Source organism: Bison bison, unplaced genomic scaffold, assembly GCF_000754665.1.
Source record: "Bison bison bison isolate TAMUID 2011002044 unplaced genomic scaffold, Bison_UMD1.0 scf7180017864384, whole genome shotgun sequence".
NCBI classification, from domain to species: Eukaryota; Metazoa; Chordata; class Mammalia; order Artiodactyla; family Bovidae; genus Bison; species Bison bison.
The window spans coordinates 11,540,345-11,567,228 of record NW_011494956.1 but is presented as its reverse complement, the minus strand read 5'-3'; the positions used below and the strand labels follow the sequence as shown (position 1 = coordinate 11,567,228).

General features: G+C 49.1%; 1 protein-coding gene across 1 annotated transcript; it reads right to left on the bottom strand.

Moving 5' to 3' along the window:
- RBP1 (retinol binding protein 1, cellular) lies at positions 1-26,878 on the bottom strand. The gene is made up of 4 exons (XM_010858206.1): positions 26,742-26,878; positions 26,073-26,251; positions 2,614-2,715; positions 1-245 (listed from the first exon to the last, which is right to left on the bottom strand). The coding sequence occupies exons 1-4, from the start codon at positions 26,812-26,814 to the stop codon at positions 192-194; spliced, it is 408 nt and encodes a 135-aa protein (XP_010856508.1). The 5' UTR covers positions 26,815-26,878; the 3' UTR covers positions 1-191.
- Positions 26,879-26,884: the final 6 nt, after the last annotated feature.

The window sequence follows — 26,884 nt, the reverse complement described above, 5'->3', positions numbered from 1 at the left end:
TCTCAAGCAGAAACCACTTTTATTGGGATGGCTTCGTTTGAAGAAAAGGAAAAGAGACAACACCAAGAGACAGACTCTGCTAACAGAGGCGGGGGTAGCCAGGCATCTCTGCCCCATGCTGTGCAGAAAGGGGGGGACCCCGATGCCCCCGTCATGTCACTCATTCCTAGAGACCAAGATCTGCTCAAGCTTCAATTCACCTTTTTGAATACTTGCTTGCAGACCACACCCTCCACTCTCATCTCCTGAAACAAAAACAGATTCTTGTTATTGGCCAAAGCAAGGTCACACTTGAGGCTTAGCATGTCCAGGGGCAGGAACTCTGAAAATACTCCGTGACTGCTATTTTTTCCTCATGAGTTGGTCTGAATGAGACAATTCCTTGGAGAGTTAGATGAACTGGGTCAGGGGACATCAGTCTTGGCTATGCCCTCTAGATAGACTGGCTGGAGACAGATGTGGCTCAGAGCTGATCAACAGGACCCTCAGATGCCTCCTTCCTCCTACTACCCTCCAGGAGCCAAAAGGCTTTAAAAATACCAGGCCTGAGCCCAGGTCAGAGACTGTGCACAGATTTGCAAGAAATCAGGGCCAGAAGCAAGGCTCAACCCCTAAAGGGCTCAACAGGTCACTGAGACCAGGGTTGCAAACTGGCATGGTGGTTCCAAGCTCCAGCTGCACACTGGAGTTACCTGGGGAGTTTGAAAAATGCCTGGGTCCCAGGTTAGACTGGTTATATCAGCATTTCAGTGGGTGGAGTCCTGGAATTGCTATATTAAAAGCTCCCAGGTTGTACTAAAATGCAGCATGGCAGCCCCTGCTGAATGTCACCAGAGAGAACAACAGCACAGTGTTTCTACACTTTCCAAGGTTTTTTTTTTTTTTTTTAATAGGAGGCTGGAAACTTGAATATTTATGTAACATCTCCTAATTTTTAAGTTGTTAGCTGAAAAAGTGTAAGGTCCATGGATGGCCAAATAAAAGATACCTATGGTCCCTACTTTGTAACCTCTGGCAAAAAGTCATGGAACTTTTGAGCTGAAAGGGCTGATGAAGATCACATAACCCACCCTGGTTGCTCTGCAGCTGGGGAAGTGGAGGCTCAAGAAGGAGACTGGTTCAAGGTCAGGCAATGCAGCCCAGGCTGTAAGCTGCCTCTGAATATGATGTCCTGGTGCCTCTTCTTAGTGCACACATGTCCTGAAGCTCCTACAGACCCTGATCTCAGCAAAAGCCCTTTGTGGTAGGATGCTGTTTTCCAGATGAGGTTGACAGAAAGAAAGCACCTCCCAAAAGTACCTGGTGAGTCAGAATAGAACCCTGGTCACCTGTATGTGGCTCCTTTCTCAGAACACAGAGTTCCAAGGGAGCAGGAGTGATGCGAGGTCTCTGCTCAGAGGGTGGGTGGTATTTTAGACTCCCAGGGGCTAAGGCACCTACTCTGGATATGGATGTGCTTTTTCCCGATAATGATAGCATAGACGTGGCTTTAACCAGCGGTCCCAGGCTGGAGGACAGGGTGAGGGAGGGGCCCACACCTGAGCCAAGAAAGGCTTCTCCTCTCCTGACCCAGACTGTTGAGACTGTGAGCAGATAGGGTAGGGGGTCCTTGGACATAAAAGAAACCATTTTTGACTGAAGCCACTTTGTGATCTAATGCCTGCCCTCAAACAGGTCTGAGTAAGTAATGATCTTAAGGGAAGTGAAGAAATGCAGGAATCAAGGAAAAGCAGTCAAGGAACTGTGATAAAACAGGGGCTGAGTTTCTTCTCAAGGGATACACATGACAATCTCTGGGTTCTGAAGGAACTAAAGCCCCCACTGAGGTGAATGATGGACATTTTCTGACCCTTGTGACTTCCATCAATTAAAGCTTGGACTCTGTTGACCTTTGCCCCATCTCAATGCTGAATTCTCCTCTGCTCAAGTCCCTTCATGAATACGTATGAGCCCTTGGCTTAAAACTTCCCCAATTTTGGTGTTTGGAAAGACATGGCTTTCAGAAAAATGCCCAGTGTTCTTCTTACTTGCTGCAAGTAATAAATGCTTCCTTCTCCCAGTCTGTGGCTTGGTTGTATCTTTGGGCTTGACACCCACCAAGAGGTGAACCTAGTTTTAGAGTAACAAGATCATGTCTTGAGAAGCTTAGAGAAGTCACCCTGGTTCTGGCTAGCCACAATTTGGCATGGTGAAAACGGGTATCATTTGGGAGCACATGTAAGTTCTGTCATCTTCTAGCTGTGTTACTGGGATGTGAGCCTCCACGTCTTCTCCAAAATAAGAACCATAACAGTACCTGGCCATATGGTTGATGAGACAATGGAAAAGAGATATGGAATGCTAAAGAGCTTGGGTCCACATCTGATGGTTAGCAGATGCATGTCCTCACCTCCCTCTGATTGGACAATTGGGTCAGCCCAGACCTTAAACACATTGCTCTGTTCTTAAAATCACTCAAGCATCTTCTCCAGGGCCTTGGAAGAGAAGTGTCAGAGCAAAGCCAAGGCCCAGACATGGTGCATTCTTCCAAAGTCCACCCAGGCCCCAACATGACCAGGACCTGTGGGGTCCAGCGTGGCTTACCCACCCACCTTCCCAACCTCCAGAACCTACCAGGTGCAGCTCGTCACCCTCAATCCACTGGGTCCAGCCACGTCCCTCCTTCTCGCCCTTCTGTACACACTCGAGCTTGTCCCCATCCCAGCTCACCGTGGTCTACCGAGGCAAAAAATACAGTTGTTATTCTGGAGCCAGCAGCCCCTGGGCTTTGGGGTAGGGGCAGCCCCAACCTTGAGAATCCAGGGTGTGCTCAAGTCAGTTTCATTAGAGAAATCTACAGCCTTGTGCTCTTTGCCCATCACATGCAAATCAGTTTTAAAATTTACAAAAACCTTCATAAATGTAAATGGGTAATTAGGAGAGAAAAAGTCACTGGGGTGGGGCTGACAGTGCAAAGGCTGAGAATGGGGCTGGGGCGGGCACGGATGTGGAGCATGCTCAGGAAGCTCCTCAAGACGGTTCCGTGTCCGGTTCCAGGTTCCAGGGGACCGTGGTGGGGAAAGAGGAGGAAGCAACTTGTCTGCCCTTCCGGTCAGGCCGCCACCCTCTACCCCCTGCCCCACCTTTGAGCTCTCACATCTTCCCTGAGCCTCGTGTGCCACCACAGGTACTGGGTGTGCTGATGGCCAGACAGACAGCAGGAGGAGGCCCAGTCTCTGCACCTGGACCTACCCAGAAATACAGAGCTGGGAGTGCTGGAATTTAGACGGGAGACAGCCCAGAAGCCCATGGGCTAGACTGGGACCTGTGTGCAGTGGGCTTATCCTGTATCTGCAGCTGCCCACCTCCGGTCCATTGAGCTCTGCCCTACCCCATGGAGAGGTTAGAACCCCATGCGTCCCTTCACTGTGAGGCTCTGAGCAAGTCCATCACTTCTCTGAGCCCCAGTGTCCTCATTTGTCATATGAGGCAGTCAGAGGCCATGAACTCAAGAAGCCTTGGCTTCACAGAGGTAAGCTTCTAGGATTCTTGTGTTCCTGCCCTGCTCAGCTGAGACGGTTAGCAATTGCCTGAAAAGGATTTAGGAGAGCAGGAGGAATCTGGGAAGTGGGTGTGGAGTGAGGGGTGCACTCCCTACAGGAGGACCACCTGCCCCTTCCTACTCCACCCCCGAGTCTCCAGCCTGGGTTTGCTGATCTCTAGTGCCCCCTACTGTTGGGATGAAGCCTGCCGTGAGAGGCGGGCACAAGGGGGACAGGTGGAGCCGGTGTGTCCCCAGCTCCGCCCAGGAATCAAGCTGCCCTCTGCTCCCGGAGCCCAGAGCGGGAGGGATATGGGAGGACTTGGGGTAAGAGCGGCTTCTTTCCCTGGTCCAGAAATCACTCGGGGCACATGTCCAGCCCCAAGCCAGAGGGAAGGTCCCACCTCCAAGTCAGAGCAGAATGAAGTGAACGTCTGAGAAGGTGGGTGTAGGGTAAAGGCTACCAATGACCTCAAGCCACAGACAGGATGACCCTTTGCTGAGCGCCTTGTGCACACCCAGCCTGTGAAGGGAAGTGGGGACTGAAATCAACTTCAAGGAGCTCATAAGAACACTTGGCCTCCTCATCAACTGAGCTGCTCTTCATGTTTATTCAGAAGCCTCCCCTGCATACAGATGCATACAGAGGGCTCCAGATGCACCCAGAGGCCAAGAAAGAACCGTGATGCTCAGTTACAAGAAATACACTTCTGTCTCTACTGGAAACATTCGAGCCAAGGAGCGTATTCCTACCCTCCGTCCTATAAAATGCAAGAAATGCTCAAAAAAGATCACAGTAATAAAAATAATATTGTAATCTTGCTTCTTCAGAGATAATTACTCTAACATTTTGGTGCATTTCTGTCCAGTCCTTTTTTCTCTATGTATGAAAGTTGAAAGAATTAGTCGCTCAGTTGTGTTCCACTCTTTGCAACCCCATGGACTGTAACCTGCCAGGATCTCTATGTATAATGTTTTTGTTTTTAAAACAGTGGGCTTCCCAAGTGGTAAAGAACCCTCCTGCCAATGCAGGAGACATAAGATACAGAGACATAAGGTTCAGGGTTGCATCATATATGGTTTTGTACCTGTTTCTTCATTTAATAGAAGCAATTTTCCACTTTGACAAATATTCTCCATAAGCATTATTTTAATTGTTATGTAATATTTAGGAAATGGACACATAATTTGTAAGGCCCAGCCAGCAAAAAATGAAAATGAAGACTCCTTTATAAAAAATGATTAAGGATGGTAAAGGATGGTAAAGAACCTGCCTGCCAATGCAGATGTAAGATCCCTGGGTTGGGAATATCCCCTGGAGGAAGGCATGGCAACCCACTCCAGTATTCTTGCCTGGAGAACCCCCATGGGCAGAGGAGCCTGGCAGGCTACAGTCCTGGGGTTGCAAAGAGTCAGACACAACTGAAGAGACTTAGCAAGCATGCAAGAATTTTAAGACAGTGACAGCAGAGCATTAAACCAAGGGAGGGGCCCTTCTGGGAACAGAAGCCTGTGGAGCTCCCCTGATTGCAGGCCCATGGAAGGCAGTCCTGGCAGTATTTCCTTGTACATGCACCATTATTTAACCTGTTACCTATTCTTGGACATTTAGGTTATTTATAATTCTGTGCTACTATAAATAAGACTTCCGTACATAGTTTTGAACACAATGTTTTGTTAGAATATATTCTGAGGCAAAAAGACTTGCATAAAAGAGTGAGCATACTTTTAGGGTTTTTGATATATATCACCACCTTGATCTCCAGAAGGCTCACACCTGCTTCCCTTCCAACATCAATGTCAGAGAACGAGCTTGAAAGAGATGTTCATTAATGGTAAAGCAGGCTTTGCTCCGGTGCTAACACGTTACCCTTTCCAGATCATTTGGCATCTTTTAACAGGGACCATTTGGATATAGATAATAAAAATACCTTATCAAAAGAATGATGGATGGTGCAATTTCAGGCTTCATGATAGACCTAGGGATTCAGGGAGTAGAAGGCTCTTGGAGTGTACAGAACTCTTTGTTAGAGCCCTACAAATCAGACCCTCAAAGAGAAGGATCCCAAACACACAAATGCTATGTCAGTTTCCACAGGAGGTACTTTCTCAGCCTAGAATTCCTGTTGACTCTTGACCCTGGGTGAGTTAGGCAGAAAAGAGACCGGTTCTCGTCTATATTGAAGATACAGAGAGGCTGAGCTCAGAGAGGTTAGGTGATTTTCTCAGTGTCACCCAGCTAATGAGGAAAAGAACCTGGGCTGGAACATGAGCCTTACATGACGCAGTGCCTTTGTTTCCCAGCCCATGCAGGGCGCCCAGCAGATGTCTGGTAAATTTTGAGGGGCTGCAGAGAAAACATGGACATTATGCTAAGACTCTGAGCAGCCCCCAGAAGGAACACTCTTCAGTTCAGCCCAACCATTGCTGGGTGTAGGTGCTGGGAGCCAGAGTTGGGTCCTGAAGACCCATGCCCCTAAGAGACCACCACAGAGAAGGAGGGACAGTGACATGCCAGGTGGTTATAGTTCAGTGTTATAGGCGCTGGCGTCAGGGGAAGCACAGAGGCAGGAGGGCCCTCATTCTCAAGGAAATATGACTAGCTTTCTAAAGTGGGAAGGCATTCCAAACAGAGTCAGTGCTGAAGGAGGGGGAGGTAGACAGGGTCATAACCCTGCACTATAACTGGGACTGTGGCCTGGTGCATGTCTTCAATGCCTCCTGACGCTGCCTTTGCCCTCACACAGCCCCATGGCTCTGGTCTGCTGGTGGAACACTCACCAAGGGGCCAGGGAGCCTGCTGGGCCGTCCTCTGGGTTAAAGAGGCTGGGAAGCTCAGCTCTTGGTATCTGTCTCCCTCCCATGCTGTATCAGGTTGACCCAGTATTGTCAGCAAAGAACACATTCCCTGGAGTCAACAGACCTGGACCCTCTGTCCCGAGCTGTGGGAATGACCTTGGGCAACAGGAGGAACCTCTCTGAGCCTCAGGCCCTCATCTACAAAAGAGGGATTCATAGTACCTTCTGTGGCACTGTTCCATCAGGATCCCCAGTGGGTCATATGACGTTCACACCCTTGGGAAGCCCCCTCCCACACTGATTCTGGCCTTGGTGGTGTGAGTTGCTTTGGCCAATGGGACAGCAGGAAGCACAATACAAACAGTGCTTTCAGAAGCCCGGGGGGCTCACTGGGGGCTCATCATCTCAGGATCCTCCCTCTTGGGATGGAGCTGTTGTGCTTTAAGGAAGTGCAGGCTATTCTACATGGCATCTGGTCCCATCACTTCATGGCAAATAGATGGGGAAACAGTGACAGACTTTATTTTCTTGTGCTCCAAAATCACTGTAGATGGTGACTGCAGCCATGAAATTAAAAGACACTTGCTCCTTGGAAGAAAAGTTATGACCAACCTAGACAGCATATTAAAAAGCAGAGACATCACTTTGCCAACAAAGATACCTCTAGTCAAGGCTATGGTTTTTCCAGTAGTCATGAATGGATGTGAGAGTTGGACTGTAAAGAAAGCTGAGTGCCAGAGATTTGATGCTTTTGAATTGTGGCGTTGGAGAAGACTCTTGAGAGTCCCTTGGACTGCAAGGAGATCCAGCCAGTCCATCCTAAAGCAGATCAGTCCTGAATATTCATTGGAAGGACTGATGCTGAAGCTGAAACTCCAATACTTTGGCCACCTGATGCGAAGAACTGACTCACTGGAAAAGACCCTGATGCTGGGAAAGATTGCAGGCAGGAGGAGAAGGGGATAACAGATGCTGAGATGGTTGGATGGCATCACTGAAATGGACATGAGTTTGAATAAACTCTGGGAGTTGGCGATGGACAGGGAAGTCTGGCATGCTGCAGTCCATGGGGTCACAGAGTCAGACACGACTGAGCGACTGAACTGAACTGAGGCTCTTCTATTGGAGTGAAAACCGCATGATTCTCTCCAGAGGATGAGAAAAAGTGATCGCTGTAGGAGAACTGAGGCTCTTCAACCGAGCCTTCAGCTGAATGCACTCACATGAAGCTGCGAATACCCAATCAACCCACAAAACCACGAGTAGGAAGTAAATGGTGGTTGTTTTAACGTATTATATTTTGGGGTAGTTTGTTAAGTGGCTTTGGATAACGACAAGACCCACTTTACCAGTTTATGCTGAGGATGAGAGAAAATATACATAAAATGCATAGGGCCTGTGTATGGGGCCCTAGGTAATGGTGATCATGACATCCAGAACTTAGATAAGGGTGGGATTTGCTTGTCAAAGTTGAACAATAACTAAAGCATTTGTTTCTTTTTTTGTTTAAGCCTTTCTTTTTAAAGTTGGAGATTAGAGAAGTGATGGACAAGCTAGTTACCATGGCTAAATGTTTCAAAAGCACCTTCCCTTCCAGAAGACTTGGATCCAAGAGGAGACCCTGCAGGGCTGCCTGCTGACTCGGGTGCCCGGAAGCCTTCTGATGTCTGCTTCCCCTAAAATTTAATTAGTCTTTGTTTAAGTAGAAGACCTATTTGGAGACTCCCCACTGACAGCTGCAGTGGCTCTGAAAATGCGATTGAGTTCTCCCACTTTGCTGTTCCCTGTTCATACTTGGTGGACATGGATTTTTCTTTTTTAAGCTTTTTATCCTGTAGGAATAAACCAGCCATTTCCCAGAGGAACAGATTTGTCCTAAGAACAGAAAAGGGGTGGGGAGTCAGGGAGGAGGGTGATCATCTACAAACGCATAAGAGGACAGAAGGAAAGAATGTTGGGAAATGGGTGGGTAACAAACAATGGTTGCTTGTTTTTCTATGACACAAAACAGCTTATGATAACAACCTTTCCCGGAACCCAAGGACTTCTGTGACCTCCCTCTGTGGTGAGCAGCCACCTTTGGCACATCAGGCCAAGTCTGGAATGATGCTCAGCTTGCACTGTGAATGCAGATCTGAAAGGGTCTTTAAGAGGTCATTCAATTCAATTTCCTAGCTTGGACACTCATCATGGCTTAATCCTGTAATCAGGGTCTAGTGGGGGCACTTTTAGGCAAGAGGATGTTCCTGGTGCTTTTTAAGAGGCACAGGAAGGCAGGTGCCAGTGGGAGCTGAGGTGGGTATGGTACAGATCACAGAGACAGTGTGCTGTCCCCCCCAACCCCTGCACCATGGGCTCTGGGGCCCCACCTTGGAACTGAAGCCCAGACAAGTCAAGGACAAGGGGAACGTATGGCCACCTTCAGCTCCCCTCCTAACAGTAATCCTCACAGACCATCTGAAGTCTGCAAACGAGCTGCAGCTCAAGGCGGCTGGTTATAAAGTAAAGCCGGTCCAACTTTTCTATTAAAAACTAATAACCCCCAACACTTTGTCCTTGTCAGCAGCTTTCCCAGCAGTGTTTCCCAGAACCACATGCACCAAAAGATGAGTGAGGACAGTCAGTCCTCTGATGGGGGACTGCCACTTCAAAAGTCATTATCCAGCTCCCCTGACCACTTAGAAACCCGAGCTGGCGTGGAGGTGACATAGAAAACCCAGGTCCCACCAGCAGCCTGAGGAAGCTGGTTCCAAGGATGCCTTGAGGCCTCTCACTCCGTCTGAGTGACCTGTACGGTGAGTGACAGACCATTCCCACTAAATGGACCCAGTGACCTGGCATAAACCACAGACAGTGAACTTAGCTGCCAAGGATTTATAACGATCCTTAGAGCCCCAAACATCCACTCCCACAATCACGGGGATGATGGCTCAGTGGTCCTTCTGCACTCGCCCTCCCAGCTCTGGGGGGGCCTCTGCTTGGAGGCCTCGGGCTGGACCTGATCGCTTCTGTGGTTCCACAGCCAAGTCCTAAGAGGGGAGGTCTTGTCCACGATTGGTTCTGCCTGCAAAGGCCAGAGCCCTCCAAAGCCTGTGCTCTTTAAATTTAAGGGGAAAATTGAAAATCCAGACAGTGACCAGACACTTTCTATACGTGATGTGAAACGAGTCGCCAGTCCAGGTTCGATGCAGGATACTGGATGCTTGGGGCTGGTGCACTTGACGACCCAGAGGGAGGGTATGTGGAGGGGGGAGGGAGGAGGGTTCAGGATGGGGAACACAGGTATACCTGTGGTGGATTCATTTTGATGTTTGGCAAAACTAATACAATATTGTAAAGTTTAAAAAAAAAAAAAACCATTGTAAAAAAAATAAAAATAAAAATAAAATTAGGATAAAAAAAAAAAAGATACAAATTGGCCATTCCCCCTGGAGTTTGGTGCTTCACCTTTTGAGGGCTTCTGGAACAAGGAGGATGTTTTTAGACTCTAGTACTGTTAAATGTGGAAGTGGGAGGGTAGGAAGGACAGGGAAAGTAAATGAGAACCTGCCAAGTGCTGGGTATGATACTGGGAACTTTACAGCTGATCAAAATTAGGCTTGTTAAGTAACCCGCCCAAGCCATCTCAGGGTTAGGGGTTGAGCCATCACTTGAACCCATTTCTTTCTGGCTGACTCCACGAGCTCCCCTGCCCAGGAGGCCAGGCTGGGTGATCTTCTGATCCATTACAAGGGGGCTGGCAATGACTTAAAATTAGCACATTCAGGGGAAAAGCCGATTCATTCTAAAAGCAGGTTAAAACTAGATTAATAAGACCTTAAAACACGAACAAGTAATTAGGTACATAAAAGCCATCAGAAGCAACAGCTACAGACCCATAAAGCCACAGTAGGCCTTCGTGGGCATGAACAAATGTGATTCCAATACCATGAAGAAGCCAAGAGCAAATGATACTGTGAATCTTAGGACAAACAAAACAGTAAAATGTTAAATCTTGACAAGTCATTTAAAAAAGTCCTTAAAAATTCCATAAAGTACCCAGGATTAATTTTAAAACAACAACCCATCAGAGAGCTCAAGGTCCTGTGAGGCCACCATTCTGGGGAAGAGGGAGTGAGGCTGGAGAAAGTCATGGGGTTCCCATGGAACTGGGCTCAGTCATTCCAGGGGCTCAGTACTGAGGATGGCCCGAAGTCTGGACTGGACCCAAGCTCTGCCATGAAGCAGCTCAGCCTGGAGGGAAGGCAGACATGCCAACTAGCACCAGTGCCACCTGTGTCCTGTTTGCTGGGTACCTCCTCGTGGAAGTAACAGCATCCTGTCATTACTGCCATCATCATCATCCCCTCCCCAAATCAGGAACTGAATACTCACTGCATGCTGGGCAGGGTATTAAAGTGTGGGTCATATCAACACTTTGGCCACATCATGTGAACAACTGACTCACTGGAAAAGACCTGATGCTGAGAAAGACTGAGGACAGAAGGGGAAGAGGGTGACAGAGGATGAGATGGTTGGATGGCATCACTGACTCAATGGACATGACCTTGGGCAAACTTTGGGAGATGGTGAGAGATAGAGAAGCCCGGTGTGCTGCAGTCCATGGGATTGCGAAGAGTCAGGCATGACTTGGTGACAACATATCTGATTTGTTTGATTTGATTAACATATTTGATTCCCTAAGCCTCTGGGGCAGTGATGCTTCTCCCCAATTTACTTATATAGAGACTGAGGCTTTACGGTCACTCAGCCATTGGGACTTCCCTGGTGGTCTGGTGGTTAAGAGTCCACCTTCCAATACAGGGGACATGGGTTTGATCTCTGGTCAGGGAACTAAGATCCCACATGCCCTGGAGCAACTAAGTCAGCGCACTACAACTAAAGAGCCCTACAACTAGAGGGCCTAATGAAGCCAAAAATAATAGATAACTTTTGAAAAAAGGTCCCCCCAGTCATGAAGTGGGGAGATGAGGTTTAACTTCAGAGCATATGCTCTTGGCTACTGGGCTCTGCATTTCCCTAATACAAGCTGACCCTTGAATGAACACTAAGGTTTTGCAACACAGCTCTGTGTAATCAAGGGCTTCCCTGGTGGCTCCGACAATAAAGAATCTGCCGGCAATGAGAGAGACCGGGGTTCAATTCCTGGGTTGGGAAGATCCCCTGGAGAAGAGAATGGCTATCCACTCCAGTGTTCTTGCCTGGAGAATCCCATGGACTGAGGAGCCTGGCGGGTTACAGTCTATGGGGTTGCAGACTTGGACACAACTGAGTGACTAACAACTGTCATTTTTCTGGGTAAGTGAACAACATTCAGCAAAGATAGGTTGCACACCAGCCTCACATGCTAGAAACAGAAGGCAGGGAAGGTGAAGATTCTGCTCTAAAGAGCTCACAGACTATTGAAGACAGACAGAGAATTCCTGCAGAATGGCAAGTGCTGGTAGAGGCAGGTGATGGTGACTGTGGAAGTGGGAGGGCACCTCATCAGACTCTGAAGTGGAGACAGAGGTCCATCAGGGAAGGCTTCCTGGAGGAGGTGATGCTGGAATCGACACCAAAAAACATCAAGAGTTAGGTTAAGAAACAGAAATTGGAAAAGAGGAATGAGGGAATTTCAGGCTCAGAGAATAGCCTGTACAGATGCAGGGAGCTCAGGGGGCTGCATGAGTGAGGCTTCCAAATGGGCTTTGCCTGGCTGGACCCTTCTGGAACGATACCCCTCAGGGAGACTAACTCTGCACCTCCAACCCCAGAATGTACCAGCATCTCTTTTTTCTCACTTCACAAATTTGTGGCTCCAACCCGCCAAACCTGGTACAACAGAAAATCTAAATATTTGCCTATCTGGCAGGCAGAGTTGGCTCTACTACTTGGGCAGGTACAAGGAATTGGTCTATTCCCAAGTCCACCTGCAGTGGGGGTGGAATAAAGGAGGGGCTGTCCTGCCAGAAGGTGCTCAGAGAGGCTCAGAAGAGCAGAGCCTACTCGGGGGAGGCCTCATCTCTTCCATGGGGACTTCTGGCCTCTATTTTTCTGTTTATCTTTCAAAGCAAACAGAAATAAACAATTCCCGGAAGATAAGAGATGGCAGCTCAGTAACCAGGGAAGGTCAAGCAGGTCAGGATGTCTTGACGAAGAACTCCTTTGAGTCTATACTTTTATCCACTGCAGGATACCAGCCCCCACCTTAGCATCTAGAGCAGAGGAAACACACAGTATTGTTTGTTGACTCAACAGAATAAATAAAATGGCAGAAAACATTCTAGGGGTACTCATAAATTTTCAGGCAATGAACATCCCCCTTTCTTCTTTTACAGACAAGCTGTCCTAGGCAAGGGGCTTCCCTCGTGGCTCAGATGGTAAAGAATCTGCCTGCAATGCGGAAGACCCAGGTTCAATCCCTGAGTCAGGAAGATCTCCTAGAGAAGGGAATGTCTACTCACTCCAGTACTCTTCCCTGGAGAATTCCATGGACAGAGGAGCCTGGCAGGCTATAGTTCATGGGGTCACAATGAGTCAGACACGACTGAGTCACTAACACTTTCACTTTTTCATCCTAGGCAATGTGGCTGTTTGTTCTTTCATAGATTAGCCTCATAGAAACAGATTAGCCATTGGAACGACATGGGCTCTGAGTTTCTAAAGCCTGGAGTGCTTAGGGCCATGCCCGGCGCTACACAGCCAGAATGAGCAGGAGCCATGGTTTCCATCCACGTCTCCCTGACTCTGAACCCACAGCCTGCCCATTGCTCCACAGGAACATCTTGCTCCCATGGATGCCATTGCCACTGAACCTGGCAGACTGTGTGTGAGGCTGGTCTGGCCATCAGACAGCAACTTGTCTGACCTAGCTGGGCACTGGCGAGGGACCCAATGACAGCCTTGGACAGAGGCTGGTCTGTCCAATCCATCTCCACCTCTTTCTAGCTAGGTGACCCCAGCTATTTACCTTTTGAACTCTTCATCAGCAAAATGGGGCTAATGAGTCCTGCCACAGAACAGAGCCATCAGGAGGAAATGAAACAAGGGTTTGGAATGGTTTGGAAGGACTTGTTTTAGAGCTGGACTCTTCTTAGCTCTCGGCCTTGCCCTCCATGCCCCTGTTCTCAGTGGGTGTAAACAGGCAGGTGCCCCTGCAGCCCAGCCTCTGCACATGTAACCTGCTAGCTCTTCTCTAAGTGGCCAGGTGTCTCTTCACACAATACCACCTGCAGAATTTGTCTCCTGGAGGACACAGTTTATAAAGTGAGAGAGCTACTGATAACAGCTCCTACTGATGGAGCAGTTGACTGCAGGCTTTCCTGCATCTAATCCTCACTGTGAAGCAGATATCCCTTACTTGATAATTATTCCCATTTCACAGACAAGTGAAGGCAAAGGAAGGTGAAGTAACTTGCTAAATGACACCCAATTTGTTAAGCGGCAGAGATGGGACTCCAAAGATGAACTGAACTGATTATGATGTAGTCGGACTGCCAGGCCCTGCCTTGAAGGGAAATGGACTGTGGACAAGCAAGAGTTTACAGGAGGGCCAAGAACAGCCACCCTCAGCCTGGAAGCTGCAGATCTTGGCCAGCAGGGCAGCCTCCACTGCCAGGGAGAATGAGATGGAAGCCAAACCTCTCACCTCCCCTACCAATCCCATCCCAGGACATCACAGCTTCCCTGGGGGGACACAGCATTTCAGACTGCAAAAGTCTCACAGAGAAATTAACTCAGAGCCCTGACCCCTTAACATAACAATGCTTCCATCTTTCTCTGGTAACAACCTGAAGTTAGACAGCCTGGATCTAAATCCTGGCTCCACCAGCTAGCTCCCTGATCTCAGACAAATGATATCTATTCATTTCTTATTAATATTTCCCTCAATCTAGGAAGAATTTTGGCATCTTTATCATAGAATTGTGAGGATTCAAAGAATTAGTGCATAGAAAGTGTTTAGAATCCTTAATACCAACACACATTAGCTAGTTTTTAATGGCAAGTAGATCTCGTAGATATGGTGAAAGACGACACCTATACTGTTTGAGGTTCCACTATTTTTATACTCATTTCATAAACACACTGGAGCTAGTTGTGCCAGGCACTGGAGATACAAAATTGTGGGCCCCACTGCTCAGCATCTCAAATGCACTGAGCATCACAGGTGCCCTGGGGCAGCACCTGCGGAGAGGGACAAGGAGGCAGAGGGGAGGATGAAGGTGGATGGGGCGTCAGAATGAGGTCTGTGGAGCAGTTAAACCTGGGCTGGTCCTGACCATGAGTAAGTATCCTCCCAGGGAGAGGAAGCAGGGGACTTATCCCAGGGAAGAGTGCAAAGAGGTGCAAAAGAGGATGGTATGTGCAAATGGTGGGATGGGGCTAAGTGAAAGGTGTGAGGTGAGTGTGGGGCTGGATAGGCAAGCGCTGCCATGTTCTGAGGTCCTGAATGCTGTCTGGATTTTGCCCATCAGCCCTGGGGAGACTCTTCGGATTTTTGAGCTGGGGAGTAGAAGCGTGATCCATTTCTCTTTTTATTTTTAAAAAATTTTTGCCCCTTCCACACAGCATGTGAGATCTTAGTTTCCTGACCAGGGATTGAACCCTTTTACCCTGCATTGGAAGTGCGGCGTCTTAATCACTGGACTGCCAGGGAAATCCCCGTTTCCCTTTCCAGAATGTGAAGGATGGTAGAAGGGAGATCAGTGTGAAGATACTCGAGTAATTAAATGAAATCCTCCATGGAAAGTGCTGAGGCTGGCACATACTAAGTGTAAGAGATGTTAACTGTTATTATTATTATGGGCAAGAGATACTCAGACGATGGGGAAAGGGGAGAGAGATTAAGCAGCAGATCTATGGAACTTGTGGATGGGTTGTCCATAAACACTTTCCATTTATCTTCACAGCAATCACCTTCATGGCTACACAGTGGTCTATGGAATTAAAAGCCCACAGTCACTCTAAACACCTGCGGTCCCAGGTGTTTAGGGACAATTGCAGGAGGCGGCCTGTTGTGTAAACCACACAAAGTTGGGAGTCAGAGGTCTGAAGTTGAATCCTGGACTATGGTTAACCAGGAGTGTGACCCTGGCAGGACCATGGGTCCCTGTCTGTTAAAAAGAAGAGTACTTCTCGGCTTTAGGATTGTTGGAGGACTGAATATATAATACATTATACATCAGGCACTAGGGCGGAGCCTGCCGTATATAGCCCTCAGAGGGTGGCTCTGATTCTACGGGCTGTTGAGGATTATTACTGACCAGCTTCTACAGATTCCTTTGTACAAATATTAATAGATACAGCCTATCTTCTGAATTTTCCTGGAATGTAATTCCATAAGTGGGATCTCTGAGTCAAAGAATAAGATGATTTTTCTGACTCATTGCACATTATCAGATAGGATTCCTACACACCCCAACCCTTGACCCCATGCTCATTTTCTGAGTGCAGAGCCAGTTTTACTGTAAGGTTGGCAAAGACTGATTTTGCAGGCGGGGTTCTCCCCCAGTCCTGACTTCATGTTCTTCACACGAGTCTTGTTTTATACAGTTTCCCCCAGACTATTCCTCTGTTGTCCTTGGACCCTCAGGTCAAGAAAGAAAGGAGAGAGGGAAGAAGGAATCTAAGCTATTTGCATACTATAGGAAACAAGTAGAGTCTTCAGGTATTTAACCAAAATAAATGTGCTCTCATGGTAGAAATTCAGGTGGCATGAGGTGACCTGGGGTTCCTCTTTTGAGGACAAGGGGTGGTGTGTGTGAATGTGTGTGTGTGACGCTCTAGCACAACTCCATTTATACAACACAGACAGCTACAAAAATGCTTCCCAGGGAGGAAGCTTTTGTGAATCAGGCACAGTCTCTGCTGTCAGAGGAGCTTCCAGTCAACTTGAAGTCATACAGGAATAAATCCCTAAGCCCAGGTGAGATGTCTGCCAATGCTGATTTCCAGGCAGACTTCCGTGGAGAAAGGGGAATCATGTTTACAGCCTCTGGGTGCCTGGAGGGGGTTTCCCAGTTCCAGGTCCTGTGCAGATAGGGGTCTGGGTTCACCTGTGAGGGCCTAGAAATCCTGAGTAACTAGGGTGGTAAACCAGCACAAAGGAGGCTCCCACGCTGAGCGCACATGCACAAGCAGTTTCAGCTGTGTTTAGACACAGTGTTTAGACCTGTCTATCCGGGACTTTTGGAGGTGGGTACAATAGGGCTGAAGGTGAAGCCCTGGATCACTCCCAACACCCTGAGGCTGTCCCTTTCCTCGTCAACCCACACTCCAGCCTCTCATGCGGGGCCTGCCTTGGGTGGGCGGCCCAGGGAGGTGGAGCTCCCACTCGGCCTGCAGAGACCCATCTCCAGGTACCACACACCCTCTCCCACACCCCTCAGAGTCCTTGTGGGCTCAGCTACTGCTTGAGATTAGTCAGAAATAAGAGCCCAGCCCTGGCAGACCTCCAAGCTTTAGTCAGAGAATATGCCAACTCCCACTGTGTACTCACCATACACCAACACTGTGGTAACCGCTTAGCTTGCATATAGCACATTGAATTTTGTAAAGTATCTTCCACTTGACGTGCTCTTTTAGAACCTTGCCACATCTGCACTGAGATGTGGAGTCCATGTTCCCTTCCTTGGGAAGATGGGTGGGCCTTTGGGACTGCCTGAACCAACAGAATATGGCAACATTCTTTCTATATGACTTCAGAGGCTAAGTAGATTATAAGAATGTCATATACTTCTCCTTTATTCTCTTGGCCCCCTTTTTCTTGGAACCCGGTTGTCATGTTGTGAGGAAGCTCAAGCAGCCAGTAGAGAGTATGAGTGAGCCATCTGGAAAGTGGGCCCTCCAATGCCTCACAAATGTGGCACACAGCAGGGATGAGCCTCCCTTTTTAAGCCCCGCCCAAATTGCAGATTCATGAAGAAAATAAAGAACTGTTACTGTCTTGGAGTCTTGGAGCACTAAGTTTTGGAGTGGTTTGTTACATAGCAATAGATATTTGAGATAATTCATCACTACATAGTTTTCACAACAATCCTATTAGTGGTACTGTTAATATCTTTGGCTCCTGTTTACAAATGAGAACACTGAGGTCCAAAGAGATAGAGTATGTTCCCAAAGGAAACACAGCTGAAGGGTGGACCCAGGATTCAAATCCAGGTCCATCTCAAAGCCAAGCCTCCCAGTTGCTCTGCTGTATTCTGCACTTGTCCAGCTGCACACACTGTTGGTATCACTTTCTTGGACCCTGAGTCACAAACCATTGTGGGCTGCTGCAAGTTTGGTGTCTCCAAGCATCCACATGGACTGGAGTGCATCTCTCCTCTTTCATTAAATCCCCATAAATGGGCACCCTTAACTCCAGCACACTGAACCATGAAAAGAACATCATCAGAACCTGGGCACGGGCCAGCCCACTTTCTCATTTCTCTTTCTTAGTAGTTATTATAAGCATGGTCTTTAAACCCACAGCATCAGCATCAGTCAGGAACTTGTTAGAAAAGCTCTTGGTTCCTACTCGAGACTTTCTGAATCAGAAAATCGGGATGTGGGGCAAGTTTAAGTTTGAGAACTACTGCTCTAACTCCTACGTGGTTCTTAACCTATGATCTGTAGGACTCTATGTCACAAGATGTTTTTAGATGTAAGCAATGGAGAAGGCAATGGCACCCCACTCCAGTACTCTTGCCTGGAAAATCCCATGGACGAAGGAGCCTGGTAGGCTGCTGTCCATGGGGTCTCTAGGACTCGGTCACGACTGAGCAACTTCACTTTCACTTTTCATGCATTGGAGAAGGAAATGGCAACCCACTCCAGTGTTCTTGCCTGGAGAATCCCAGGGACAGAGGAGCCTAGTGGGCTGCTGTCTATGGGGTTGCACAGAGTCGGACACGACTGAAGCGACTTAGCAGTAGCAGCAGCAGCAGGAAAACTGCAAAACACTTCAGGGGAAAAACAAAGGGAACATACTAGCTGGTTCAAGGACGTGAAAAGTCTCGGAATGGTGTTGTATCAGGAGTTCCAGCAGCCCTCCAGTGTTGTGGTTTCTCTCTCCCTCTCTCTTTCTCGATTATTTCTGCTTATCTACTGGCCTCATTTTATTTTTTCCTTCTGTTTGATTTCTCCTGCAGCCATGGAAGGTGGCAGAAAACATACGACTGGCCCAGTCACACACACAATCACGGGTCAGGCCGCAGGACACTGTCACAGTCCTGGTTTAAGGTGCTCGACCCAGGAGAGATGACGTACTGGGATGTGCAGCTTCACCAGAACCCACAGGTAAGTAGGGGTCCTTCCCACCCCAAAGAAGGTGCTTCTCTGGGTGGGTAGCAGAGCAATGTCGATCAGAAAAACAAACAGTTGTAATCCTCCAGTAAACATGTGGCCATCACAAGAACACTGCCTGTAGGCCAGGGTCTCGGAGGGATTTCCCCCTGCTTGTTGGACATAGTATAGTGGCTTCACAAGGCCCTATTTCCTGTGCTATTGCCCTAGTCCTCAGAATGAGCTATGAGCCAGGTGGAGCGGCAATCACAATGTCCATTCAGCAGATGTGAAAACAGAGGCAGTGTGTTCAGTCATTTAAGGTCACTTTGTTAACTAAGAGGGGAGGATTCAAAACCAGATGTCTGACTCTAATACCAGCACTCCTTTCTCCATACCTCCAAGCCTTCTCACCACTCTTATCCAGGTTGTGATGAGGGTCACAATACAGAATTGAGGTGCTGGTCCTTAGCAGAACTCCATGAAGCTCTGCTTTCATGGAGCTCTGTAATGTAGAGTGTTATAAACAGACAAGTTGGAATCCTTCCTCTGCCACCAGCTGACTGAGTGACTTTGGGCTAAAAAAGATTCCTCACCCAGGAGCCTCAGATCTCCATCTGTAAAGTGGGCATAACGATACTTACCGAACAGCATTTGTTGTGGGGACCAAAAGAGAAAAAGTGCGAAAATCATCAGGGTCAGGCCTGGCGCTTGGTAAGGATTTAGCACGTGTTATTTCCCTTTGTTCCTAACAAAACCCCAAACCTAACAAACAAGTGTGATTCTTGAAAGCTACTTTGTGAATTTTATTTGGGTTGCTTTAATTCTCCTTTTTGTAATCCTCAAAAGCATGCTGCTGACACTCATTTCAAAGGTCGAAGAACTTTAGCTAAGACATGAAAGACACTCCGTGTTTCCTTCCTGGAAAGGACCCAGCCAAATGCTGGGGCCCTGATCTGGGCAGGGGCGGCTCTCAGAAAGCTCTCAAACCCAGTGGCATTCTCAGCTCTGCGGCCCAGGGAGTGAATTCTGCCATTGACATCTTGTTTTTGTTTTTTTAAAATAAGAATCAAAGAAATCTCTTTAATGAATCAAGAATAGGATCAGAAAGCTGGCAAAAGAGTTTAAACCAAACTGTTAACAGAGGTTTGGTAGATACTTAGATGCATGAATGGATGGATGAAAGTAAGTCAAGGAGGGAAGGAAATGAAACATGTTTAAGTGCTGATATAGAAAGATGCTGAAGAAATATTGAGAAACAATGTGCAAAGAAGTAGATCCTTTCTTTCTTCTCTCCTTTCTTTTTCTCCTTCCTTCTTTCCCTACCTCCCTCCTCTCTCTCTCTGTTTTTCTTTCTGTCTTTTCCGGCTTTTGGTAGAAATATTGACCAATTCTGGGGGGCTTCCCGGGTGGCTCAGTGGTAAAGAATCTGCCTGCTAATGCAGGAGATGTGGGTTTGATCCTTGGATCGGAAAGATCCCCTGGAGAAGGAAATGAAAACCCATTCTAGTATTCTTGCTTGGAAAATCCCATGGACAGAGGAGCCTGGCAGACTATAGTCCATGGGGTTGCAAGAGTCACGACTTAGTTCACTAACAACATTTGACCAATTACCTACTCAATAGATACAGAGCTGCTGGCTTCTATATTTGAGGAAGATTTGGGGACAGACCAGCCAGAAACAGTACCAGTGATTACCTCTGGGGAGTGGAAACGAAGCTGAGTAAGGAAGGGGCCTTTCCTTTTCAGTCCACTTTCTCCTGTGCTGCTTGAATTCTTTTTTTCCTTTTACCTAAAAACAGACAGCAGCAACAGAAGGCTGGAAGCAGAAGGCAGGTTCTGTGGAAGGGGTCATCCTGAGTTCAAGGCTGGAGCTGGAGGCGAGGTCTCTGCCTGGGAGGAGGAGCCCGCTCCTGAGTGAACAAAGCTGCAGTTTCCCAGGGGTCCACAGTGGGATGACAAATGGCCCTTCTGTCACCAGCACACAGAGCCAGGCTCCTGGCTGAGACCCTGGCTGAGGCTCGTCTTCTCCCATAAAAGCAGCTCATGCCAGGGGAGCTGAAATCAGGAGTCGGATCATTCTTTGCACTGAGGGGCTCCTTGGCCTGGGTGTGGGGAACAGTATTTGAAGTGAGGGAGCACCTCTCTTTTGGCAGGTCCCCTACTCTGCCAAGGCCTCCATAGGCCTGCAATTTCATTTTAATGGATAAAGGCATGCAGGAGGTGGTGGAGAAAAGCTGGACCCAGGCTTGACACATTTCCACCAAGATGACAGCCCTGACTGCTTGCAGTCATGTAAAGATCTGAACAGAACCGGCTGGAAATGTGAGCTGAGTGATCCTGGGCTCCATAGATCTGAGTGCCTCCACCTGTCAGCCTGGGGAGAGACCGCAGAGCCATTTCAGGTGGTGCTGGACATGGCTGCCATGTCCAGAGGGGTCCAGGAATGGGCTAAGCCATCCGGTAGCATGTGGCCCTCTACACCGGGCCTAAAAAATATCACTGAGTGTTTTCCACTTTTTCTAGAGACGCAGTTACAGAGAGGTTTCTTTTCTCCAAAGTGGTGGTTCTCAAGGTTTAGTTACACCAGAACCACCGGGTGGCTTATTGAAACCCAGATTGTAGGCCTCACCCCCAAAGTCCCTGATCTGGGAGGACAGGGGTCTGGCTGGAACACGTTTTTCTAACAAGTCCTCACACACTGCTGCTGCTGCTGCTCTCAGCTCTGGGAACCACTGCTCTAAGGAACGCACAAGGCAAACAGTGATATATGGCTGTTTGATCCTGGACTTCAGGTAACGGGGTGGGCGAGGGCTGGGGTAAAGTGGAAAAGGTCCCATCAAATGGGAGCAACTGCGGCCATGTCCCGGGGATCCACATGGCACAGAACTAAAAGGGCACCCAGCCTTTTCAGCAGTCTTGACTCTGTTGGGGTATGAACAGCCAGGAATATGGATTTTTCTATGACATAACAATCTTTGGCAATCACTGGCAATTGGCTCTGAAATTTGTCAAACATGGTGCAAGCCAAACAAAACACATCTGCAGGCCAGATTTCATCCTCTGGCTGCTGTTCTAGAAGACAGATAAGGTTCCCAGGGAAAGAGGCAGGAGCGGAGCTCTGTGGGCTCTTTGGGGAGGATGGCAGCCTGACCACGCCTCTCCCAGGCTCTCTGGCGCCCATCTGGTCACCTCCAGGCCCCCTACTGGCCCCCCAGCCCTAACCTCTTCCCCAGCCACACCCTACACTTTGGCCACATGAAGTCTTTGCAGACGGCACCTCTTTCCCTGATAAAACCCCTCCCAGCCAGGCCTTCTCTGACCTCTGGGCCTCTGTGCATGTGGTTCCCTTTGCCTGAAATGCTTTTCACATCCACCCTAATTCTTACGTGTCCTTCAAGGCTCCCCACAGCTCCAGGGAACCCTCCTTGACCACTGCCTGCTCCTGCCCTACCAGCCCTGTGTTCCCAGCCCACTGTGCTTCCACCACTGCACCGGGTGGTGAAGGCCTGAGGATGTGTCTGGCTCCTCCACTGGCCTGGCTGCCTTTGTGCCCCCAGGCTGAGCCCAAGGCTGGTGTGGGACAGGTTTGAAATAGCAAGTACCAAGTGCTGTTGGAGAAGACACTTGAGACTCCCTTGGACTGCAAGGAGATCAAACTAAATCTTTTAGGATTGACCCTAAAAGAAATCAACCCTGAATATTCATTGGAAGGACTGATGCTGAAGCTGAATCTCCAATACTTTGGCCACCTGATGGAAGAACTGACTCATTGGAAAAGACCCTGATGCTGGGAAAGATTGAAAGCAGGAGGAGAAGGGGACGACAGAGGATGAGATGGTTGGATGGCATCACTGACTCAATGAATATGAGTTTGAGCAAGCTCTGGGAGAAGATGAAGGACAGGGAAGCCTGGTGGGCTGCAGTCCATGGGGTCGCAGAGTCAGACACAACCAAGCGAACAATGATAACAACAAGAGCTATTCTCTTGGCCTTGGCTTTGTTTTCACCCCCTTTCTGTTGTCTGCCCACTTCCTGCCTACCCTTCAAGCCACTGCTGAGACTCTACTTTCTGCGGGAACAGCTTGTGACCTCTCAGACCTGGGGGTCCTTCTCTGCCTGTCCCTCCCCGTCAGCACACCATCTCAGTATGATCGGCTGCTTTGGTCTGTTGCCTCCATTACACTGAGCTCCAGGAGGGCAGGACTCCCATGTGATTCATGTCAGTAACACGAGGGCTGCAAAGATAAACACCAACGAAATGCTTATAGGACCAAGAGAGGAATGAACATAACAGGTGAGAAATGAGCTACTTGTAATGTGCTGGGAAGAACGTGTTAGAATGAGGCCAGCTGATGCTGAGAACTGGCTTCCTCCAGCCACAGTTCCTCCTGCTGGGTGCAGAGCACAGGGAGCAGAAGGTACATTATCTTTGGCAACCACCTTGCTCAGGACCCCCTGGGGGCCCTGGCCTGGGCCATGTGGCCTCTTGCAGGCAGCTCCCATCCATTCACAAGCACCAGGCTAGATAGCTGGTATCATTGTATTATCCTGCAGCCTCCCCTAGCCATGTTCTCCCTGTGGCTACCCAATCCGACTGGACAGCTGGGAAGAAGGACTTTTCTGCAGTCAGGGGCCAAAGGAAGGCCGGAGCAGAGGGCAGTCCATCTTCTCCATTTGCAACAGCAAGGTGAGTGCCTGCTGTCTACTCGGGAGGGGGCCTCCCTGAATCCCGAGACAGCAGATGTGACTGTGAGTCCTCACCCAATGTCACTGAGTTTGCCCAGCTGCTGGGCTCCCTGATCTGTTCACCTACCCCAGAACTAATGGCTAAGAAAAGAGGGTGGCCAAACCCCTCCCTCCTACCCACCCACCCACCTTCCCATTTTCTGTTACAGTAGGTTGTGACGTCACCACCTCCGGAACTCCTTCTGGGATCCCCTCCTCTGGTGCCTCCCTTTGTCACCACTGATCACACTGTGTTCTGACCCTGTGTGCATCTGTCTCCACCACAAAGACTGTGAGTTCCTGGACATCAGAGATTGTGACATGTTCCACTGGGTCAGACCACATGCAAACCCTCCCTCTGCCACTTACTTAATCCACCAAGGTCACACAACAAGAAATCTCGCCTTGGTTTTCTCACTGTAAAATGGGGTTAAAATCAGTGTTGTGAAAATTCAGTGAGTTAAAATAAAACAGGAACACTACTTTAGCACTCGAGTACAGGCATGCCTTGTTTTATTGCACTTCGAAAATACTGTGGGTTTTTTTTTCACCATGCTGCTGGGCATGTGGGATCTTAGTTCCCCAACAAAGGATTGAACCTGCATTGGAAGTGCAGGGTCTTAACCAGTGGACCACTTGGGGAGTCCCTGGTGATATTGCGCTTTTTAGATTGAAGGTGTGTGGCAAATTTGCATCAGACAAGTCTATTGATGCCATTTTTCCAACAGCATTTGCTCACAGTTGGTCTCTGTGTCACACTTTGGTAATTCTCCCAGTATTTCACACTTTTTCACTATTTGTTATAGTGATCTGTGATCAGTAATCTTCGACAGTACTATATTGCAAAAAGATTACAACTTGCCCAAGGCTCAGATGATGGTGAGCATTTCAGTTAAGGTGTATACACTGTTGTTTACACATAATATAATTGCACATTTAATAAACCACAGTCTAGTATAGCCAAAAGTTTTATATGCACTGGGAAAAGGAAAACTCTGTATGAACTCGCTTTATTTCGATGTTCGTTTTATTGTGGAGATCTGGGGCTGGACCTGCAATCTCTCTGAGGTCTGCTTGTATTAACTAGTATTACCAGGTGATCAATAAATGCTTCATGCATTAATGGATGAGAGTGGGAATGAAAGAGCAAAGATAATTAGCCAAGCAAGTATAAGCCAGCACATTCCAGAAGTGGCAGTGACCCAAAATAAACAGAGATGCTTGCTGTGCCTTGTAAGTACCTCAAGAGTAGGCTGGGGACAAGGACTGTTCTCACATTCGGTTCCAGGCAATGAGCCAGGGACCAGACCTTGGGCAGTGGTCCGACAGGCAGGGCCCCCACTTTATCAAGGCGGACTCTGACTGAAAGTCTCCTTTCCCACTGTGAGCCTCTCTGAGGATTAAGTGGCCTTGGGCGTTTAGAAGCGTGACCTGACATCTCACTACAACCACAGTGTTTTCTCCCACCAGTGGCCTCTCCGAGGATCCGCCTTGCCAGCCACCCCCTCTTCCGCCACTATTCCGAGTATAATCACTGACTCCTGATCCCCTTCAGATGAATCAACAAGTCGGGAAGGGTGAGTCATCCTGGCCTGGGGCTTTTTATCCCCAGACACTGGCACTCCTTCAACCACAGTCAACCAAAGCCCAGGCACAGGGTTCCGCAAAGGCTATCTACAGAGGAGCTTAGCCCAGAGCAGGAGTCTCGGCCTCAAAGTCCCACCTCTTCAATCTCTTCGCCCAGGAGCCTCAGTTATTGAGAAATATGGGGTTAGTAATCACTCCTTCACTGTGGAGTAAAACAGCTGGCACAGTGCAGGGCATGGAGTAGCCCCTCAGTGAAGGGTGGGAGGGGACGGGGAAGAAGAATGAGGAGAATCTCATCAGGAAGCAAGGCAGGCCCCTAGGTCTGGACCCACGACTGTGAGAGCGAGGCAGACGGCACCCTGACCTCCCAGCGACCCCCAGAATGTTGATGGAGGCCCAAGGCTGACCTTCCGGAGGCAGCGTGGTGGCGCTAATTGGGGTCTCCAGGTCACCAACTTCCCATCCTTGTTTACGGGTGGCTTACTTCCCTCCTCCACTGCTGCTCCTTCCGGCCTGGGCTGCAGGGGCATTGACCCACTGAGTAGGTGCTGGCTTCGGGGTTCAAAGGCAGCCAGCCGCCTGGAAGCAGTGGAAGATAAGGAAGGCACTGGCCGGGAGCCAAACCCCAGTTTGGGGATGAGGAGGGGCAGGTCAGAAGGCATAGATCACAGTGTCCCTGCTCCCTAGAGTGACTTCCTGCTCTGCCATGTAGAAAGTTTACACTTGAAAAAGGCTGCCTATGTTTGGTCTTGCTTTCCTCCCTTCTCTCCTTCCTCCCCAACCCTATGGTACAGATAGAGTCAACAGATTTGCCTGGAATTCCTGCCCAGCCCTGCCCTAGCCGCGCTACTCCAGGCACATCTCTTTGAGACTGTTTCCTCATCTGTAAAATGGGCGTCCTCAGACCTCCCTCAGGGGTTGTGATGATTGGATGAAGTCAAGCATATAAAGAAAGCATGGGCTCAAAGCCAGGACATAGTAGAGAGTCAACAAGCCACAGCTTTCCTGTTACTGTCTGGTTAGGAGGTAAGGGGAATTTGATGAGTCAGGTGCTGCCTACCTTGGGGGCTGGGAGTGGGAACATCTCCTGCCCCTCAGAACACAAGGGCCCTTGCTCCACTCTGGGATCACCCAGCCCCATCTTTGTCAGGAACCCTGGGAAGGAGATGCGCAGGCAAACGCAAAGCCTCACCATGCACTTGCGGTCGTCTATGCCCGTTAGATCCTCCTCAAACTCCTTCCCAACCTGGAAGTCCATGATGTAGTTTCTAAAAGTGCTCAGCGTGCGGATGATCATGTGGTCGCCTTCCTGCACGATCTCTTTGTCTGGCTTCAGCAAGTTGGCGATTTTGCGCAAGGCCACATTGACATCTGCAGGGAGTGCCAGGGTAGAGAGTTGGCTGAAAACATTTGGAGAACTGCTGCCAAGGTAGGGGGGCCCTACGAGCCTGCTCCCCCCACCCCAAGAAAACCACTGGAGTTCCTTGCTCGATTAACACGGCCTCTGCGTGCAGCTGGCCTGTCCTTTTCTTTCTTTCCTTTTTTTCCACAACAAAGTTTTCTGCCCTATGCTAAACCTTTGAAAACAAAAACTAGCCAACCAAGCCCAGCTCTTCTAATGAAATCCTCTACGTCGAGAGCCAACTATCAGACACTGACCACCATGAACCCTAACAACCCGGGTTCGGCAATTCGCAGGTCTCTGGCTCCTGGAGACGCCCCGTCCGCGGCCCGGGTGCTCTGGGCGGCGATAAGGCCTGACCGAGGCAGGCTGATGGGCGGCCGGCTCGGAAGGGCGCGGGGATCCCACCCTCAGAGGTCCGGCGGGGCGCCCGGGCAGAGCGCGGCGGGCAGCGCTTACCCAGCGCGCGCAGGTACTCCTCGAAATTCTCGTTGGCCAGCATCTTCCAGTACCCGGTAAAGTCGACCGGCATTTCGGGGGGACGACTGGGGCCCGACGGGGACCGAACAGGCCGGAGCAGATGTGGGCAGGCGGTGCGATCT

Coding starts and splice junctions, on each gene's coding strand:
- RBP1 (XM_010858206.1), bottom strand. CDS start 26,814: ATGCCGGTCGACTTTACCGGGTACTGGAAGATGCTGGCCAACGAGAAT. Junction 2,716..26,072: donor TAGACGACCGCAAGTGCATG/GTGAGGCTTTGC, acceptor TTGCCTCGGTAG/ACCACGGTGAGCTGGGATGG. Junction 246..2,613: donor AGGGTGACGAGCTGCACCTG/GTAGGTTCTGGA, acceptor TTTTTGTTTCAG/GAGATGAGAGTGGAGGGTGT.